This window comes from Pseudochaenichthys georgianus, chromosome 3 (assembly GCF_902827115.2).
Source record: "Pseudochaenichthys georgianus chromosome 3, fPseGeo1.2, whole genome shotgun sequence".
In the NCBI taxonomy this organism is placed as follows: domain Eukaryota; kingdom Metazoa; phylum Chordata; class Actinopteri; order Perciformes; family Channichthyidae; genus Pseudochaenichthys; species Pseudochaenichthys georgianus.
In genome coordinates, this window is record NC_047505.1 from 44,749,200 (window position 1) to 44,771,338 (window position 22,139).

At 38.8% G+C, this 22,139-nt stretch overlaps 1 protein-coding gene across 1 annotated transcript; it reads right to left on the minus strand.

Annotated features, from left to right (window-relative positions):
* Positions 1 to 5,490: 5,490 nt before the first annotated feature.
* Positions 5,491 to 16,997, minus strand: LOC117440077 (signal peptidase complex catalytic subunit SEC11A). The gene is made up of 6 exons (XM_034076310.2): positions 16,807 to 16,997; positions 15,683 to 15,792; positions 12,370 to 12,519; positions 8,976 to 9,095; positions 6,007 to 6,064; positions 5,491 to 5,895 (listed from the first exon to the last, which is right to left on the minus strand). Exons 1-6 carry the CDS (start codon positions 16,855 to 16,857, stop codon positions 5,845 to 5,847), a joined length of 540 nt encoding a protein of 179 aa, XP_033932201.1. The 5' UTR covers positions 16,858 to 16,997; the 3' UTR covers positions 5,491 to 5,844.
* Positions 16,998 to 22,139: the final 5,142 nt, after the last annotated feature.

Here is a 22,139-nt window from a genome sequence, read left to right on the forward strand (position 1 = left end):
CAGCCGAAGGCAAGGACTGGTCCATCTCGCCTCACCACTATTGATCGAGAGAACAGATCATCCCTTTATGCAAAGGACAGGGGAGGTACAAAAGATGATATCGATTCCATGTATTCAGGAATCTAAAAAAATGATATAAGCTGCCTACATTTGTATTTATGTAAGTGTTATTTTGTGTTAAAAACAGATCTTACTCATGCTGAACAATGAGTTGTTGTTGGACCTATAAATAAGGGATGTGAAGGTCACATGTACCAGAAAAAAAGAAGCTGGAGAACTCCATTTAAAAGTTTTAACAGTCATTTTAACAGTTTTCTGGAATTTTTTAACCCATTAACTATAATTTGTAATGTTTTTGTTCATGCCCTTAATGAGCTCTCATTGAAGAGGCTTTTAGACCATGGATATATCCCATAACATATTTTATATAATGTTCATTGTGATGACCAAATATTCCAATAAACAAATAGCAGAAACCCAGTGGTATATAGCCATAATGAAGTAATGATGTGCTTATAGGATTGCAGTGAATCAAACCTGATGTATACCAAATAGGTCATCATTTATCTGCAGCAGATCAAACTCAGAGCAGTGCAAATAATAATTTTATTTATAAAATAATTTTAAACAACAAGTACAATGTCAAATATCATCATCAAATAAATGGAAAAAAACCTTTACGTGCATTTCCGATGGCACACGAACAGTATGACAGTTACAGGTAATACAATCATGATGAGCAAGAGACAGTAAACTGTGTCTAATGTATTTTTTTATAACCCATGATGCCAGGTGACCTCGGATCCGTGTTCATGCGAGCCTGACATCTCTGATCACTTATCTGCTTTGGATGTAGCTTTCTATAATCTTCATCAACACGTCGTCCCTGAAACAGAGAACACGAGAACAAGTTTTTTAGAAAGTAATCGATTGTTTGTCATTTGAGCGTCAAAAACGTCTGGTAATTAGTGGTGCTCACGGATTTGTCGTGCTTCTCCTCTTGTGTATCACCCGCAGGAACCTGGTGGAAAAGCTCCGTGAGGGTGCTCTGCCTCAGCGGGCAGAGAGACTTCCAGAGCATCAACCCCCTGCCTCTCATCTGAGGACAGCAGCGGGGGATCCATCACGCTCTTCTTCCCCATGAAATGTCCTGTCGAATCAAAGAAGACGCTCGTTAACATAGAATTATATAAAAAATAATTAAATCAAATAAAGAATTAAAATAAGTCAGACTTGGCGAGGTGGAAATCCTTTAGGGACAAAATTACACATTGTTAGAGAAAAAAAATAATGTGATCATGTTAAAAGATGTAACGTATTGCACCTGACATTTATGTTAAAATACATGTAATGTATTTCTATACACAAATGACTGATGGTCAATAGTTGTTATAGATGATGATTCTTACCTGTAGCCCAAAGATTCCCTCTTGGATTCACTTTGATTTTAGCAACTTTATTCCTTAGCTCAGTCAGGTCGAAACTGACAGCGACGGTAAAAGTCATGAAAGAAAAGAAGAGGAGATAAGCAAAATAAGCCACACCTGGCAAACATTATTCAGAGAAAACCCTCTCATCTCAGCGCGAAGTGGCAAACTGTTCTCCAGGGCACAAATGTTCCAAGTGTGTCCTGTTGGTGTGGATTGCTCAGACGCGACTGCTTTTATGCTCTCCTGCGGGGCGGGCTGTGTTTATGTTGCGTGTACTTTTCATTAAGCCAGCTGCATTAATCGAAATGTAGTCATTGTCAGGATTTCGTGGACCGCGCCTCTGGCTGTGCGTATTTTACGCACCACACCATTTGTCCTTTAACCAGGGCAGATAGAAATGTTGGTTGAAAAACAGTCTTCTCAGCTACCTAATTACACAGGCAGAAATATATCCAGTGCTGAAACTCTCAGTGGAGATGATTCATTGAAGCTTTAACTTTACTTTCCTCTGTTAAAGGTTTGCAGGTTGCAGTTTTTGTTGATATGACTTCACTATATTTGAATGTTTTCAAATAGATTCATCAGACTACAATGCATATCAAGCCACAAATATCTGCCATAACACACACTTTATTGTCACCTTTAATAAGACAAGGCAAGTTTATTTATACAGCACATTTTTAACACCAAGGCAATTCAAAGTGCTTTTAAAAAAACAATTAATACAAATAAATAGATCAATAAAGTTACATTTAAATACACTGAAAGCCAAAATATAACAAATACAATTTTTTAAATATAGAATAAAGTTTTAAAAAGGTTGCAGTGAATACAAGTTTCATACCACTGATATCATTCACAGAAGTTGTGATGTTGGTGTAAACTGATGTGGATCCACACAATGTCAGAGATGACAACCAATGCTTCCCTGTAGCAACACACATATAGTAATTTCCCACACAGGTCCCTCAAACCCCCCACGCTCTAAGGGCCGGCCCTGGCCCCCTGACAATAAGCAACATGACATTTGGCCAGTTGCAGCATGCTGCTGTGATCACCATCAGTCCTCCGTGGACAGAGAACCTGCTGATTCTCACGGCTAATTTAGAGCTGATCAGACAGACAGCCTCTTCGTCACTTCGGGGGTGCTAAGTTGCAAGTTTAGTGGAAAGGCTGCAGTTTGCATCTTGCTCTTTACCTGACCTTTGGCATTCACACACACTTGCAGCTGAATGTCAGTCTAATTAGTAGACTCTGCCCATCACTTTTACTAAATTCACAAATCAGATCAAAAGAGACAGCCATGGTTCTTTCAACACTATATTTTCATTAAAGAGGTGATATTTGCCTCTCAAACTCAAAACATTCTGATTCATCAGGCACCAATTATTTCTAGGGTTACCTTGTGTTGCTTTGTTTATTTATTAAAATGAAAAGTTGACAGAAGTTCATGCTCACTCCACATCTGACTCTGTCCCAATAACAGAACCTAAAGTCGTTTTATAAATGAAACTGCTTTGATCAGGTCAGTTTTTTAACGTGTGATTTTCTCATATCCACTTGTGACCACTGAAGCCCATTTTGTCAACAGTCATTTAAAAAAAGGCCCTATAACAGTCCCCAGGGTCAAGGTCTTGAGGTGTAATGAAACATTGACCAAATGCAATTTCAGTCAGAGTTCAATCTGGAAGGTGATGTCTTCAAATACATTTCCAAGAAGGAAATTGCTTTTTATTCCCTAAAATAAATACTGATATAGAACACACCTGCTTTTGCTATAATTACTGTGATGGAACCTCTGAAGCAATGGAGACGAAACTCAGAGAGACATGGGGAGAGATGGAACTTTGGATAATACATTAAGAGTATTGTTGTTAAGCCTGATTGCTGGACGATTAAGGATATTAACATAATCTGTGATAATAGTAGAAATACCTTATTATTCAATACCTTATAATCTGAAAGTATTTAATTTTAAATGTTTCTGATCTGCCAACATATATTTATCCCCACTATTTGACATGTTTGGTCATTGGAAATATAAAAATTAATTAAAAACATCTGGTCATTCAATTCAAAGTTCATCGTGAGAGCTGAGAAGAACATGTCCGTCAGTCTTTTTGACTTGTTTCCTCCTCCCTTTATGACACCGTTCTGAGTGTTCTGTGTGTGTTAAGGCATCCTGATACTGTAGATTAGCACTGAGGTGCTGATTGACTCAAACTCTTCTTCATCAAAGCTCAAGCCATATTTCAACCCCACCCCCCCCATATTGCTCTGCTTTTGTGTGGCCCATTCAATGAGCACTGTAGTTAAATCCTCCAGTGAATCAGAGGCTCATGTGCCTGCATTCCTCACGCTATCCGTGATAGGAGAGGTTGGGAAGACATCAAACTGCTCCAAGACACATGGAACCTTGTATTATAGAAGCCTCTGAAGCCCTCGCTCGTACAATAGGGTTGTCTGCTTGAGCCCACTGAGCAGAAGGTGAAGAGAAGAGTCCCCTCTCATCAGAAAGGTGAAGAAAATAATCCCCTCTCATCAGAAAGGTGAAGAGAAGAATCCCCTCATCTCGCCCTTGTGCTTCCTTGCAGGGGGCTGGGGGGGTGAAGGTTTGTGTTAGTCATTTACCATGCGAGAATCATATACTCATCAGTCCATAGCAGAGAAATGCTATTGTAAGTTAAAGGTGAGCTAGTCGGATATGCCCCCTTCTCAATGATTCTAAATGTTATATTAATTTACCATTTACCGTTTGATCAAATATTAATTACCAGAAATAAATATTCTTGTCCATAAAACATCGGTTTAAACAAATAGATTACCTTATATAATTGACTCTTCCCCCCCCTTTTCTTACATACAATAATTTAGGAGTCCATTTAAGCATGGTATAGATTATAATCTATTAATCGAGAAGTTATTGGGTGGCTGAGGGTGTCATTACTGAGAAATGTCAGTCAACAAACTCAAAGCCCTAAATTTGAAAACAGGTTTGCATTCCTCCACTTAAGGTGACGTTATTCATTGGAAACAATAAAAGCTAATTGTTTTGATGTAGAATCTATAAATTGAAATGTTTAGAATGGTTGTATTGTAACCTGAGTTTTGTTGCAGCCTTTTAATTTGACCAGGTGGAAGCATCGTCAATGGCCAAACACTGATGGTTTATTTGGAGCTTCGGCCGGAGAATTCACAAGACATGTTCTGTGCCACAAGTTGACACAGAGGTTTGCCACACCAATCTGAAGAACTCTTCTGTAGTTCGAGGTTTTAAATAGTTCGGAGAGTGTAATAATCAACATTCTTTATCAGTGAGACTAAACAAATGTGGACCCTGAATCTAACGAGAGCTGTCGTCCATAGAAAATATTGTGCGCCAGGGAACCTATGTTCCAGAAAGAAGGGCCTCTAGATGTCCCTGAAGGCTCTGAACAATAAATTACTCATGTCAGCTTGTGCTCGGTCATAGCCTCATCAATGCACCCAAGCTGCCCCTCCTTAAGAGAGATAGCTGCAATACCCAAGGCCGTAGACCTATGCCATGAGAAAGGAGACTGTGAAAGGAGAAAACGATGAACTGTGTCAAAGGTTGAATACCTAAGCAGATGATTCCCTAACAATTACAAATACATAAATACTTGTTTTTCCATACCTGAGACAATTCTACATGCCCCTTTTTTATTATTGTAGTGTAACCCTAACCCTATATAGCAGTGGTAGGCCACACTGTTAAGGCTATTGCTCCATGTGCTATGTCCTAAGACAGGCATTGTAGTAAAACTGTAGCATGGGGGGCTAACTTTACTCGCTCATTTGACAGCTATAAACGGCAATGTGGGAATTAAGAAAATAGTTAACCGTTTTTAATTGCTGGACACTCTTATTATTCCAAACTATTGCCAAGCCTGGAAAACAGTTTTTCTAAATCATTTATTTTCCAGGAATTGCATCACTGTTGTAACCCCAGTATATGAATATAACAGATATAGGCACAACAGGTGCCATAACAAAAAGAGACAGAGTTATAATAATCCATATTGGATGGAAACAGATTTCATATTTAATAATATTCATATTCAGTTGTCATAAAATACTTCACATATTTTTTCAAAGTCCATGAACAACAGGAAATAAAGACTTAATTTATCTGGATGAATGCTGTTTCACATTCTGAGGATTACAAATAAAGATTTCCAAACTAAACCTAGCCTACCCCTCACAAAAATATTTTTAAAGCTTGTTGTCTTTTTTTCAAATGTAAACACTCTATCCACGTTTCTACAAAATGTTCAAACAAATGGTACAAAAAGCCAGTTGGGTTTGACAAATCTAACTGAATTCTGTTTTGAAAGGCATGACTGAGGTTTCCTGGACGTAGTTTATCCTTCCTGGGTCCTGAAGTCTGGGGACCTCACTCCCGATGGACCAGCACGAAGAGACCCAGCAAGAAGAGGACAGCATACTGCGGGAGGAGAACAAGACATTTAACAAATCAGACGATCATGCTGAACATCACTAAGCTTAAAAAAAATCTTGTAAACTGACTCTAGTGCTATAGAGTCGACCCACTTACTTTGAACTTGGGGTAATCATTCATGAGAATGGTGACAATTCCGATGTATGGCACAAACCTGGAGAAAATAAAAAATGTTAACCATAAGGAGATTTTATAGATGCATCATATTGCATATTAAAACAACAGTATTTACAAAGTGCTTTACATAAAATACGTTTTACAGGAGGATAACTACAGCAGTAAACAAAGGTCCAATTAAGAACAGATCAGGACTTTACACAACCTTAAAGTGCATAGGGAGTGATTCACATTACAACCAGCTTATTAAAGTGTGTTTCATAAAGGGCTTTAGAAGGCGAACCTAGATGTGCAAGCCTACTATCCTCAGGCAGTTAAGTTTGTAACTCATAACATTTTCTGCTGTGTATATAAATAAATATCAATAACTTATCTTTTGGTAGCATATTGGATACAATTAGATATTGGGAAGCATACATGATTGGGGCTCAAGCAGTTCAATTAGAAATGAATGCAAAACATTTCAAGACAACTCAAATGATCAGAAGACGCCTTCGTGAGAAACGCCTTCAGGTATTATTTCATAAGCCTGATCGCCATTATTGGAGCTGACCGCTATCCTTAAGCAAAATCATTGCTTATTTCACACAATCGAGTGGATTTAAAGCCACCGTTACAAACGTGGCACTAATAGAAAGTATTCCTTTAACTTTTAGTTAGAAAAAAGACTGATTTATAGATCTTACAGTGCTTTGGCAGGTTCATCCGCTTAAGCTAACATGAGATATGTATGGCTTTCTGAAGCAAAAGGGTGACAAAGAGGTGCCAATAATAAACATCTCTCTTGATGTATTTCTGAGAAACTCCCCTACAGGTGCAGCAGTGTGTTCTGGGGAAAGTAATGCTGTGCTGTCATCCAGTTTTTCTAGTTTTACAACTCAAGTACAAATATTTTGATGAAAACAAGGTGTGGTTCATTGGTGTGATCAAGCTAAAGAGAGAAGTATGGTTGATGCACTGACTGAGGCTTCAGTGTCTCTGGTCAAACACTGCAGCTAAAGCTAAGTTGGATCCTGAGACTGTCTCTGCCTCTCTGCCTGCCTCCCCCCCCCGCGGTGTGGAAGCTGAATCAGGAACGGTTAATCCCCGCTGCATATTAACTTCTGAAAATAACATGAAGACTCTTGAAACACTTGTTTTTTTTTTACATTAGGGGGCCTACACAGAATCAGAACAAGATATTCTGATATTAATCTGTGTAGCAGAGCAAGAGGTTTTTTTCTTATCAAGCTCCACTTTTGTGCAATCAGCTTCCAGTTTGTGTTCGGGCGGCAGACACCCTATCCGTTTTTAAGAGTGCACTTAAGACCTTCCTTTTTGATAAAGCTTATAGTTAGGGCTGATTAGATTCAGCCTCTAGTTTTGCTGATATAGGCTTAGTTTGTCGGGGGACACCTTACTTCTTCCTTCTCTCTGTCTGTACCTGTGTAGTCTCATGTTCCGAATAACCCATCTTCTCCCAAATTTCTTTTTGGTGTCTATCTACGCCGGGATCCTGAATCGTGGCTGAACCTGTCACTGTGCTCCTGCCTGACTCATCATACTACTTCACTGATGGCTCCCGCAGGATTGTTAACATCCTCGTGGATTCATCTTATTACAGACACATGCATTTCCAAACATTTGGACTACCTATGTTGTAAATGTATTATCTTTTCAATTTACACACGGCATCTATTGCACGTCTGTCCATCCGTCCTGGGAGAGGGATCCCTCCTCTGTTGCTCTCCCTGAGGTTTCTCCCATGTTCCCTTTAAACTGTGGGTTTTCTTTGGAAGTTTTTCCTTGTACGATGTGAGGGTCTAAGGACAGAGGGTCTAAGGACAGAGGGTGTCGTATTGTCATACTGATATTCTGTACACACTGTGAAGTCCACTGAGACAAATGTAACATTTGTGATATTGGGCTATATAAATAAACATTGATTGATTGATTGATTGATTGATTGATTGATTGATTGATTGATTGATTGATTGATTGATTGATTGAAGAGGTGAAACATTGTATAAGCTAAATATTTGATAATGAATTTCAGCCATTGAAATTAATAATATGGATTGAAGTCTTATTGCAAAGCTGAGCACACTAGCGCCGCTTTGTGGCATTGAAGAAAAAACAATAAAGACAATTAAATCTGGATTTGCAATTATTTCTCAAACAGTCGACTAATATTTCATGATTGTGAAAGCCCTATTCTTGAATGAACATCTGCTCATAGAACCATTTGAGTGTTTAATGCCCTTCCTATCTGTCGGAGCAAGGCACATAATTGACCTGCGTATCACTTAGTCTCCGATAGTAACTGTGTGTGGAGGTGCAATTCATATTTCCTGAGCACCTGCTTGTTATCAGTTTTGTTTGTAGGGAGGTGAGTAGGAAGCTCTTTTGTTCCGATTTTCCGCAACATCTCGTAAGGTAAAGGTGATTTGTTGTTGGAATGATAAACAACCAGAGCGTAGTTATGGAGTTGTGCTCTTTGTTTGGATGAAGACTCAGCGGTTAATTACCCGTCTATGATAGTCACGACAACACTATCCCTCGCATACATCTGGACAAGCGCTGATGAAGAGAATGAGTTGCCTAAATCCTACCTTGTTCAATATAAATTGACTGGAAAATATAATAGAAAATCATAATCCCTCAATCTTATATACAGGACACATGTGAAATTGCTACTTTGCATATGACCTTTTTCTCAGTTTGTCACCAAACTAAGACAAACGAGGCTCAATTCCATTGGACGGTACAAGTGTCACTTTTTATGCCAGAAAACCTTGGCAACACATGATAATGTATCGTGTAAATAACCACTATTGAATGTAATATACATTTCTCTGCATTTGTTATAAAACATATTTCATCTGTGGACAGCAGAAAAGGTGACGTAATTTGTGTTATTAAGCTATCAAGATATCTGGATCAATCATGGATATTTTCACATCACTTACCCCCTGGCTCGTCCCACCACGTCTTTTTTCTCCAGCCAGTGTTGGCCCTGCTTGTACAGTCCTCTGTCATCCACTGCATTGTTGTCCCCTTTGGTCAAGAACTTAATGTCTCCAGTTTCCCTGAGGACAAAATTATTTACATCAAACGTACATCAAGGCCTGATTTCAACACATTTGTCACTGGATGATTCATGATGAGTGGGAAATATCAACGCGGCCTCTCTGAGAATTGTTTTTCTCAGGTTTGCTATACAGCAGGGGTGTCCAAACTACGGCCCGGGGGCAAAATGCGACCCTTTTCAATCGGCCCTTAGCAAATTAAAAAAGTATAATGTAATACGGCCCACAAATGAAACTTGTGCTTGTCTTATATTGTACTTCTTAAATATAAATATTAGGGCTGTCAAGTTAACGCGTTAATAACGCAAAAAAAAATTAACGCCACTAATTATTTTAACGCGATTAACGCATGTGTATTTTTTTTCCTCGGCCGCCCCGTAGTTTCAGAGCGCATCGAGTTTAAAATACCATCTGCTGCCAGCCCCGCTCCTGCCGCCCGCTTGTGGCAGACCACACTTCCACGCTCACCGGCAGGCACCGGCTGGCCATCTGGAGGACCGGGAGGGTGTGTGTATGTGTGGCCCGAGCGAGCGAGAGAGAGACCTTACGTGCATTGTTGTTGTTGTTAGCATCTGGTGCTAGCTAGCTGCGCTAACGGATATAAGGAGCTGTTTAAATGAAAACAGAGGAGCGACATTTCGCCACAACTGCACCGAGCACTTGACTTTATGCAGGAAGCAGACAGCGGGACATTGGAGGAGAAGTCAGCACACTCATGATTGCCGCAACATGATTGCAGCGTCCAGGCAGCTCCCGTTCGAGCATATGCCTTGAGTTGCACATAGCTCCAACACACACACACACACACACACACACACACACACACACACACACACACACACACACACACACACACACACACACACACACACACACACACACACACACACACACACACACACACACACACACACACACACACACACACACACACACACACACACACACACACACACACACACACACACACACACACACACACACACACACACACACACACACACACACACACACACACAGGTTGTTGTGTTTAATATTCATGAGAATATGTGTCATTGTTCAAATGATAATAAACATTAGCATAAAGCATATTTGTCCACTCATATGTTGATAAGAGTATTAAAAACTTGAAAAATATTCCTCTAAGGTACATTTAGAACAGATAAAAAATGTGCGATTAATTTGCGATTAATCGCGATTAACTATGGACAATCATGCGATTAATCGCGATTAAATATTTTAATTGACTGACAGCCCTAATAAATATATAACTATATTACACAGTAGTATTCATGTGTTAATAAGACCACTTTTCAAATAAATTCAGTCAATTCAAGTTGGAACAATTTTCTAACATCTTGTTGATAAGAAAAAATCCCAATGACTTATTTCAGGGATGCAAACTCATCAGGTATGGAAAAGGTGACAAGGACCCGAGCCCCCGACCCCACGGAATATCGGCTTTAAAATGAGGAATAACAGAGGATTTTAGCAGTCAGAACAACTAAAGCAGCAGTGTTAATAATAACAGAAATGGTAAAGAGTCACATCTAATACAAATATATAAAAGCATTTATTTTAATTGTGTAGCAGTCAGTTTATAATTTTGGCAGCACTGTTGAGCATTTTGAAAATGTATTGTCATGCCTCTGTGCAAGGCTTAGTCTTTCTATCTTTATGGCATCTGGTGTAAAGTAACTACATTCATAAACTCAAGTACTATACTTGGGTACAATTTTGAGATACTTGTACTTTATTTAAGTATTTCAATGTTTTGCTACTTTGTTCTTCTTCCCCTCTACAGTTCAGAGGTAAATGGTGTACTTTGACTCCACTACATGTATTAATACCTTTAGTTACTTTACAGATGTGGATGACTGATGTGAAATCTAATCAAGTGTTGAATCAGACTTTAGTTCCACCTGGAGTAAATTCACCAGCTACCCTGCAGTATACAAATTCATTCAAACTAGCTGCACCTTTACCAGCTTTGAGAACACATTCATGATCAATCATTATAAAACATATCATATATATTATTCTGAAATGGACCAATCTGCACAATGACTACTTTTACTGTCGCTACTTTCACTATATTTTGATGAGAATACTTTTACTTGAGGAACATTTTGAATGCAGTACTTTTACTAACAGAGTATTCCTTCCTACACTCTGGTACTTCTACTTTTACTCAAGTACAAGACCTGAGTACTTCTACTTTTACTCAAGTACAAGATCTGAGTACTTCTACTTTTAATCAAGTACAAGATCTGAGTACTTCTACTTTTACTCAAGTACAAGACCTGAGTACTTCTACTTTTACTCAAGTACAAGATCTGAGTACTTCTACTTTTACTTTAGTACAAGATCTGAGTGCTTCTACTTTTACTCAAGTACAAGATCTATACTTATACCACCTCCGTTTATCGCCTATGAAAAAAAAACTATTAGAAAACGAAGGCTAAAGCTAACGTTAGCACATAGTGAAAATGTATGCTAGCTAGCTAGCTCAACAATAATATTGCGACAGAAAAACTTTTCAGTGCACATCACGCTCTGCGCTCCGACAGGGAGCTCTGCTGTGAACACCTGAGCGGCCCGTTCTAACAGCTGTTCACCAGCGGTCCAGTCTGTGCCACAGTGACTCCGGACCACACAGTTAATATTAACGAACGCACCCGTAGGTAATGTAGCTGCTGAAGCTAGACCATCATGAGCAGCAGAGCCTTATTATACATCCATGAGCAGAGCCGACAGGCAGGCAGACTCGAGCACACAGCTCGCGCTTCATTATAATATATAAAAAAAGAACACCATGCGTGTCATGATGGCACATAACAGCTCGCGGCCGCAGATTACTCCGGGTCCCAGACCCCCCCCATACCCCAAAAATATTATTATTGCAGATCTACATGAATCACACAAACGACCTATTTTGGATTCAAAACGGCGAATTTCGCCGAAAGGTGAGTGATTTTCATGCCTGTATTTATATAACAAGCGTGAAATACACCCTTCCAATTTCTCCTCATTATAAATCACTCTGAGGCTTCTGTTTTAAGGGATGAGCTGCCAACACTCACAAGCATCATTTACCTATGACTACGACTTATAACTGAACTTATGAGGCAATAGGCCAGCCCTTTGTATATGTTTCTGTATGTGGCCCTCTGTGAAGAGTTTGGACACCCCTGGTATACAGGCATGGGACTCAGTGATACTGAAAGTAACACTAAATCACGGTCAGTAACATTAATACAATGTGTTTTCCTACTTTTCATGGATCTTGAGCACTCTGTGTACTATGGGGATCTCTCTGCCTTCTATCCTGAAGACGACAATCTCTCCGACTCTGATGGGGTCCTCTACCCTGTTGGTGAGAAACAGCAGGTCTCCTCTGTGGAAAGCTGGCTCCATACTCCCACTGAAATGAATGGTGGATACATATTATTAAAATTAGTTACTAACATTTAGATTGTTTCCATTGGTGCCAAATGTCATATGGGATGCCTATCCCGACCTTTGTGTAACAGACATTATCCACAACTTGTGGCAGCAAGTCATGTCTTTTTAGAGTTGAAAAATATCTAAATGGTCGCAGTGTGGAATTGTTGGAAAATTGGAAAACAATAAACAGACGAAGCCAAATATCAAATGTGCAAAACAACAATGAGGTATCAACAATAACTCTCCAACTGGACTTGCATTAATTATGAACTGACAAAACTAAAAGCCTTTTCTAGTCAAAGGAAAGACTTCAGTGAATAATCAGGAAGATTAAATAATGAATACAGGAATAACAAAAAACACAATCATTTGGACATCTGCATTCAATCGTACTTATCCTAACAGTTTGATCGAAATACAACAGTTATAAAACTGCTTGCGTACATCGGTGCTACTCACAACCCAACCCAACAGACATGCATGAGAGGACACATTTTCACAAAGCTTCACACATTTTCTTCGGTAATTATGCACACATGGCATGCTTTCACATAATTAAAAAGCAATACAATTTATGCTGTGTTGCAGAAGGATCCTATTTTCATACATTTGTTGACAAACATTGCTGTATTAAGTATTTATTAATGCAACTTCTAGTGACCAGGGGATATTATGTTTTGTGAAACAGTTACAAGGCAGATAGCAAACAGAAGTGTTGTTGAATATCTTCAGCCATTTTGACTCTTCTACCACAGAACAACAGGAAGTCGTGTAATGGCCCTGAAGTAGCGTTTTGCATTGTGTCCTTTATACTATTACAGTTGAAGTTTAAACGACTACAGTCACTGCGTGCAGGGTTGCAATCTACTTTATTGAAATGATTATTGTATAATAATAATAATAATAATAAGTTCCATTTATAAAGCACTTCATATTTGAATTCAAATCCCGAAGTGCTACAAGTAGTGAGCATGAACAGTATAAATAAACATTACACAACACGGTAGAATTAATAAAAAAAGCAATAAAAAAAATAAAAAAAAATAAAAGGGTGATAAAAATGTCTAGGCAAAGGCTCTTTTGAAGAGATAAGAGATGGGTTTTGAGGCCTTTTTTAAAAGCCTCCACGGTCTGTGGTGCTCTCATCACCAGATTGTTGCCAATACACAGCCCTACAAATGTGTGTCAATGTAGCATAGATCACATTTTCACCATGTGCAACCAAAGCCCTCAATCTCTTACGGCCCGTCCACACTACAGCTTCGACAGCTTCAAAAACTAGGGATGTCCCGATCACCTTTTTTTGCTCCCGATCCGATTCCGATCATTTGATTTTGACAATCTGCCGATACCGATTTTTCCCGATCCGATCTTTATGCAATGCATTAAGAGAAAAAAAAGGTAACAGATAACGGCTGGTCATCCAACGCGATGAATTCAGCTATCTTGGCTGTTATTGTGTTGGCCTTTTCACTGTTCTGGGGCAGTTTCTCTTTCCTTTTAAAAGTCTCTGAAAGTGTTGGTTGTTTCAGTGCCGTTACTTGAGTGGCCGCTGTGTACTCGCCGTGTTGTTGTTGGTGTTTGTTTCTCAGGTAGCGTATTAGATTGGTCGTGTTGAACGTAGCTCTGTTCTTTCCACCACGCGGAACCTCTGCCTTGCAAACATTGCATCTGGCTGTTACACTGCCTTCGCTTTCAATTTTATAATACTTCCAAACTCACCAGCTGAACGTAGCCTCTCGTTAGCTTACTGCTACTATTAGACACTGCGCCCTGCCCACTCTGTTGCCAGATTTCAGAGAAATAAGCAACCAGGTCTATGACAACAAGCCCAAAGAAAGCAACACATACATGATGTTGTGTAATTTTAAACCAAAACTAAGTCCTCAGCATGACTTTAAGACGTGAACATGGTCATTTTTTGTTTTGTAACATTAAATTAAAAAAAAAAAAATTATAAAAATTTTTTTTTTAAAAATCCCGATCCCCGATTTTTGGAAAATCACGTGATCGGCTCCGATCCCCGATCACGTGATCGGATCGGGACATCTCTATCAAAAACGGTTTCCAACGCGTCTGCCCATTCACTTTGAATGGGGTGACGTCACTTTTCGCCGAACTGCATTGTGGGAAGCAGAGCGGAGCTTTCCTGGCGTTTCAGGCTGCAAAAGTTGAGCAATGTTCAACTTTTGAAGCTTCTGAAGCTTTCGGTGGAAGCGCCAGCCAATCAAATCATATGCCAGTACAAGCTCTAGCCAATCAAACCGCTGCTTGTGTGTCAGGGGCGGGAGATTCATGTGATTGGTTGTTGGTCGAGTTTCAGACACGCCCAGCTCCAAGCTTTTTTTGAAGCTGTAGTGTGGACGGGCCGTTAGTGTCTAGCGATCATAATTCAAAGCTGCACAAGAGAAAATATTAACACCCACAAAAACCTAAACGCCCCCAACTATTGAGGCCCACATGTGACTTGCCTGCCCTAAATAAATAACAGTCCTTGGACTCTTTATTTGTTGTTTACTCTGAGCGAAATAATTGAACTAGTCATGCAGAACCACAAACCCTAGTTATTTATAATATCACAACACTAGCTCTCATCAGCAGAGGCAAGTCCAAATAAAGGCAAAAATAAATGTAACCCTCCAACCCAAATCTGACCAATGCACTGCTTTCATCAATCATAAATATTGTGTTTTACATTAGATTGCCTCAAGGCCCTATGATATCCTCCACAGTAGGCATTTCTACATGTGAAATTGCTGATCACCACATCCACTGAACTTTGAGTCGTTTAGTCAACTTTGTTACACCTATGATGTTCCCGGTCAAATATGACTGACATAGGAAATGACTGGGCAACTCTAGATTATGTTCATCCACATAGTACACACTCGCAAATCGACAAAATGTTAATTTTGGAATCCATTTTCCACGTCTGTTATCGTATGTTTACTGCAGTTATTCATGTTAACCAGTATTCTGACTGAGACAATGTTTACAGCTTAAAAGGGTGTTAAATCAAATGTGGTGATGCTTTTTCTGTTAATGTAAGAGCAGTTAAAACACAGTCAAATTTGACCGGGAACACCAAAGTAACGGGGGAGAAACCAAAGGAGGGTTAAATACCAACACATGTGACTTACCTGAGAACAACAACAATCGGACTCTCGCTGCCGGTGACGACCATCAATCCCTTCCAGATCATCAGCGCAGAGGAAACTATCATACCAAAGTTCAGCACCTGGTAATAGAGCTGCAAACACAAATAATATTAAAATTGCATTTCTTATTACAGCCTCTCAAAACACACGTCTGCATGTAGAGGTTAACTCCTGATTGTTTCCCACCATATGTTTGAGATAACATTACATTCAGTGGTGAAGTACTAGTAAGCAAATCCATAAGTGGAAGAAGTACTCATATCTTGTACTTGTACTATTGTAGGAATACTGTGTTACTAGTTAAAGTCCTGCAATCAAAATGTAAATGTACAGAAGTCTTAGCATCAAAACATACATAAAGTACCAACATTGAAAGTACTCTTTATGCAGATTTCCGATATTTTAATAATAGTATGTGTCTTGATTAAAATTATTTAAGTATTTATGTGCTTAATCTGCTTATCAAAGCTGGTAAAGGTGCAGCTAATTGTAATTAATGTGTATACTGCAGGGTAGCTTTTGTATTTACTCCAGGTTTTAATGAGTCTTACTCAAGCGTTTAATATAATTCTTCAAAATCTGAAAATTAACTAATTTATATTAAATAAATGTTGTGAAGTAAAGGTACAATATGTACCTCTGCATTGTAGTGGGGTCGAAGTACATAGTAGCAGAACATTGAAATACAAAGTAAAATTCCCTCAAATTGTACTAAAGTACATTACAGTAAATGTAAATGTACTTAGTTTCTTTACACCACTGCATATGTTTGAGATAACATTATATTCAATGGTGAAATACTAGTTAGCAAATCTGACTTTAGCTAACGGTGCCATGACAATAGTGTTAAAATGAGGAACAACATGGCTAGCGACACTGAAGTCAAGAGTATTGTTTAAACAAGGTTACAAGGTGTATTTCAAACTACGGAATAAGGGGTTATTTTGAGAGATGATTAAGCATGAAACAGTTCTCTTGAAATGTTGCTAACAAGTGACAGACAGCTACAGTGTTGAAAAGCGTTTGGTGGCTAGTTATCGTTAGCTTTGTATTTCTACCATACAAAGAGACGGTGGTCACATCAGAGCAAATGTCCGGGTACATACCTGCCGCTTATTCATGCGACGAACATCGTCGAGAAAGTCTAAAGACAACATCGTGGCAAATACTACTGTGTAGAAAAAGCACCTAAATCACATCAAAACGTTTTAAAGTAACGAGCATATGGATGCACGAGCAAGCGCTGAAAACTTGCATCCGAATCTTCCGGGTGCGCGTAACCGGAAGTCCCGCCCACCACTGAGCGCTTTGTTGAGGTGTCAGTTTAGGATACGAGAGAGAGCATGGCACACACTGAAGCAAACGTGTCGCTCCAGGGTCTGTTTCAGTTGTCACAGAAGTTTAAAAACAAAACAAGAGATGATGCCACATTAAAATTAGGGCATTGGATATATAGATGTACCCTGATCATTTGCTGTGCAGCACATCGCAATATAAAGTGGGAACAGTGCAGATTTATAGTAAGATAGAAATCGAAGATACAATATTCATAGACATTTCCTTGTGGCTTTGTGGTACTTTTGTGTCTCCTCATTGTTGTTATGCACCTCAGTTTTGGTATTGTTTGATAATTTCTGCTCCTTTAGGTTGTGTTGTATAACTTTATTGCATCTTTTGAGGTCATTTTGTGTCTGAACACATTTGTTCTCTTTGCGATGCTGACCCTTTTGGATTGGTATGTGCTTTTTTTGTTTTTGCACGTCTTTGTAGACATTTTGCATCTCTTTATGGTCATATCTGTGTCTCTTTGTTGTGTCTCTTTGGAGGTTGTTTTGCATCTTTAGAGGTCTTCAACTCTTTGTGTTCATTTTATTCCTGGTGGTTGCTTTTGCATTTCTATATCGACATTTGGGTCTTTGTGGTTGTTTCATGACTGTTTGTGTTGCTTTGCATACCTTCCTTTGTTGACACTTTTGAGTCTTGATTTGTTCATTTCTTTCTCTAATAGTTTTGCATTTTTCTTTTTTTGGTTATTCTGCCTTTCTTGGCTTTCCACACCACATAAACGCCAGATGTATGATAAAGGTCAACACTTATATGTATACATGATCAGAATGCATATGATTATGTCAGTGTTATTGCACTATATTATCGGATTGTGAAAAGTGATATGAGCCATTGTTTTTTATAAAAATATTGACTGCAGCATTTTTCAAAAATGTTTTAAGCTTTGTCTAAAACATTCACAATGCCTTCAGAGTGCCCTTTCTTTTTCATTGTGAGTTAAATATAGTGACGCTTACAATCAGTGTAATGTAATCATAAACCAAACAACCACCAATAAAAACATCACTCTGAATTTGTAATTTATGGAATATTAATAGCCGCCATTAAAGGAGGGTAAACTATTCTGCAAACAAACTATTACACATTAAGTAAATGTCAGATTACTTTCCACTAAAACCTTAATCAACATCTGGACTGTTGCTTAATAAAATGTGTCACAAAACAAAGAACAAGTGAGAAGCTTTCACCGCCACTAATTATCATGCTTTCTTCTATCACTGATAACATCCAATTTCCTAGAGGAAGTGCGTTTGACGGAATAAGTAATAACATCATTATTGACCAAACACCTGAAGTCCAGCTGCCAGTTGACTCAGTGTGTGGAGATTATTAGTGACACATACGATATTTGTTTAAGCTGTCAACATCTGATTTTATGTTGGCATTTATATGACTAATACTTAATTGTTTTTTCCCACTCTGTGTTAAAAGTCATGTCAATTTAATTTGAGAACATGTTCTGGCAATGTGTTGACTGTATGTTTGCAGGGACACACATAAAAACACTATGTCAACATGGTGTTAACCTTTGAATCAATTATAAACACACATTTTTATAATAAAACAACTCTGTCCTTCTCAGCGGCTTACATCGTTGTCGACTAAAGGAGAACATTGCGTATATTTATGTGTTGATATTCATTTTAGAACAGTGCCAAGGAGTATTCTGAAAAGTATAATCTTCATTTTGTCATGGATGATCTAATCTTTCAAACTAACCAACTCAGGGCATCAATTACATCAAATATTTTAGAGCTGATTTTGTAATAAAACTTTTTTCTGTGAAATATGTGTTACATGAATGATTACCCAAGTGCTCTGATACCACAACAGCAGATGTCAAGTTCCCAGAAACTATGAGTTCAGTTATTCATTAATGTCCTTGCATCTCCTGGGCAGTGTGTGACCTAAAAGCACTCTTTAGATCAGGGGTGTCAATACAAACTCAAATACACAGTGGGCCAAAATAAAAAATGGGTACTAGTCGAGGGCCGGACTGGTTCAATGTTTATTGCAAAACTTATTGAAATGAACTTATTGCACATATTACATTTCTTATGGCTCTATCTGCAGAGTCATTTCTTATGATTACATTTTTCCACAGGCCAACAACAGCTTAAAAAAAACAATTTCCCTCAAAGAAAAAACCAAACATGCCCTGTTGTCGCAAGAAAGAAAGTGCAGAAGGAAACATCCATTAAACTCAGTGTGCTGCTCTGTGATGCTAGTTCAAGCAGATACTTGGCATCTCATCTTGGGTGCAAGTTCATCAATGTTTGGGCTCAGGCTCTGAGCTGAGGAAACCCTCAGGATTGAGTGAAGGTATGTGTGCAATATACCGGCAGGCCAGATCTAATAGTAATTAGAAATTATCCAGTGGGCCGAAATTAAATCCACCAAGGGCCTGATTTGGCCCCCGGGCCTTGAGTTTGACACATGTGCTTTCGATTCAATTTTTGTTTGATTTTGATTTTTGATTTTGATATACTTTATAATCCCCGTGCGGAAATTTTTTCTCTGCATTTGACCCATCCTAGTGTTAGGAGCAGTGTGCTGCCATTTTGAACGGTGCCCGTGGAGCAGTTTAGGGAACGGTGCCTTGCTCAGGGACAACTCTGTAGCACTTGGTCTTGCCGGGACTTGAACTGGTGACCTTCCAGTTGCCAAGCCAAGTCCCTATGGACTTCGCCACCACCGCCTTATTTTCTTGAATGAACAATATGTAACTCTGTGTAAATGCATACTTGCATAAATGCTTAATCTATATCATAAACCAACACAGGAGAGTGAGAAGTCTGTACGCAAGGCTGAATTCCAGAGTTTCTTTATGATGGGTTTACAGCTTAAAATGTGTTGTGATCTGTTCACATCTCAGCAATACATGTGTTGTGCATCTTACAAAGGATGTGGTCACGGCAAATCCTTTAACAATTTAACTGAAACCGCCTCTAAGCAGAGCATGGCGGTAGTTGTGAGGTGATTGACAATGAAGACACATGTACATCACACCAAGAGAACTTACCAGTGTTACATTAAAAACCTTTAAGGTTGTTCAAAGATTGTCAACGATGCCTCTCGAAAAGGAATATCTGGAATGATTTCACATGCAGATATGTATATAACAGACACATCTTGTGGCTTTAGTAAGCTTTATGCTAACATAATTGAACTGATTTGTATTTCATTTAGTTGCATATTGATCACTGTTAAATCCTGTTTCCACACGTCATCTTCCTGTGCAGTATTTGAAAGGAGAATTGCTCAGCGCGACATACAACATTTAGACAACACCCATATTATTCAGATTTAGCCTTTATGTTACCCCATGAGAGGAAATAGCATGAGATATACATCAGAGGGTCATTGTTTTGTAGTCAGCAATAGCTGGCTGCTGTGATATGGTAGATTAACGCTGCACTGACAGTCAATTTAGCGATGGCTCTGAGACAATGGGCAGTCTGGGGCTTTTGGGGGACTGAAGATAAAACTTTTTTTCAAATGCCAACTAGTCTGTGGCATTTATGAACGCATGATCATTTTCATATAAATGGTCACAACCTCCCTGGCCAGCCAATGGTAATTGAGGTCAGTCGGGCACAACAATGTGAGGTCAGAATCACAGGCAGGCTTGTAAGAGATTACACACTTCTCATGTTATCAGTTTTTCATCTAACTTTGCTTTCTCAATCTACCAATAATGTCTGCCTCAATGTGAAGGTATTATTCTATAACATCTGTCAAAACAATCAAATGTAATAAAATAGTTTATGTTAAGCATGGTTTTTCATCCCACAATGAGCCTGAATGTGAGACCACAAACGTGTTTAATGTGTTTAAAGACCTGGGCCCTGAGTGGGAGGTCTTCCCATTAACTCAACATTATGTCTTATTAAATGATATGTCAATTACTTAGGCCTAAATGTACACACAATATTTCTACAGTGGGGGACTAACAATTCTTTCATTTGCTGCGCCTCATCATGGATATTAATGCCGAGATTACTGCGAATGATCCAGTGCTCTTTATAACATTCGGTCAGAGCTACTCAGAGCAGCAGGAAGAGCTGTGCCAGTGCATTTTCTTCTCTGTAATTTCCATACTTTGCTCATAATTATATCTGTAACGCCTTGCATGAAACTCGTTCGAATTACGGTTTGTCTCATTGTCTGAAATTATTCCTCTCCGAAAAATTAGATTTTTCTAATAGACAAAGATACTGACAATGTGATGAGATTTGATTTTACAAAGTGAACATGGTGCGCTGTGAGAGGGTACAAGTTCATTTCCAAAATAAAATCATTTGTCACTCTCATTTATGGATTACCATTTACGTATTCTATTAATACTTACATTTTCTTGTCAATTTCTGTTATAAAAAATGTACATACCCTTATATTGTCCTGCTGGTTCGTCATTGCCCTATGCTTATCAGAGAGTAAATATTTAAACTCCAACGTGACTACTAACAGTAGGTGGCAGGAGTGTCTTGTATAGGACCAATCTTTTCCATTTTCCAATTCAGTCGTCATGTGAAATACGCAGCATGTATCCACATTACAAAATTAGTTAAACGCAGTACAAAGTCTGCAAATGCCATTTCAAACTAATATCATGCACAGGCCTTTAGGGAATTGCGTTACAAATTGCGGCTATAAGGGCACAACTTTAATGCAAAGGGATTATTTTATGTGCTAGTGCTTCTATTCTTGTCCTGCTGCCAACACATGTCACACATATCTTACAGATACAACAGAAAGGTAGCGTGTTAGAAATATAAACCAGCAGTGCAACTCATGTCTGCTATTCCTTCTGTTGACAGCATGTGACCCTCTCATGCTTCTGGACAACATCAGAAGTGACACTAAGTGAACTTTATTTGTTAAGCGTGCAATTAGCTTACCGGCTCGGATCACACTTGTGCGTGAGGCTCCTGCTTACATAAACGATGACTCACTAATGACTGGGAGTCACAAATGATTATCATGATGAAGTTAGCCTTTCACTCTGTAAACGGTTGCGGGCAACACCTCATTCTCTACTATATGTGAAGGAATCTGATGTGCCCCTGAGTGGTAGCTCTCATACGCATGC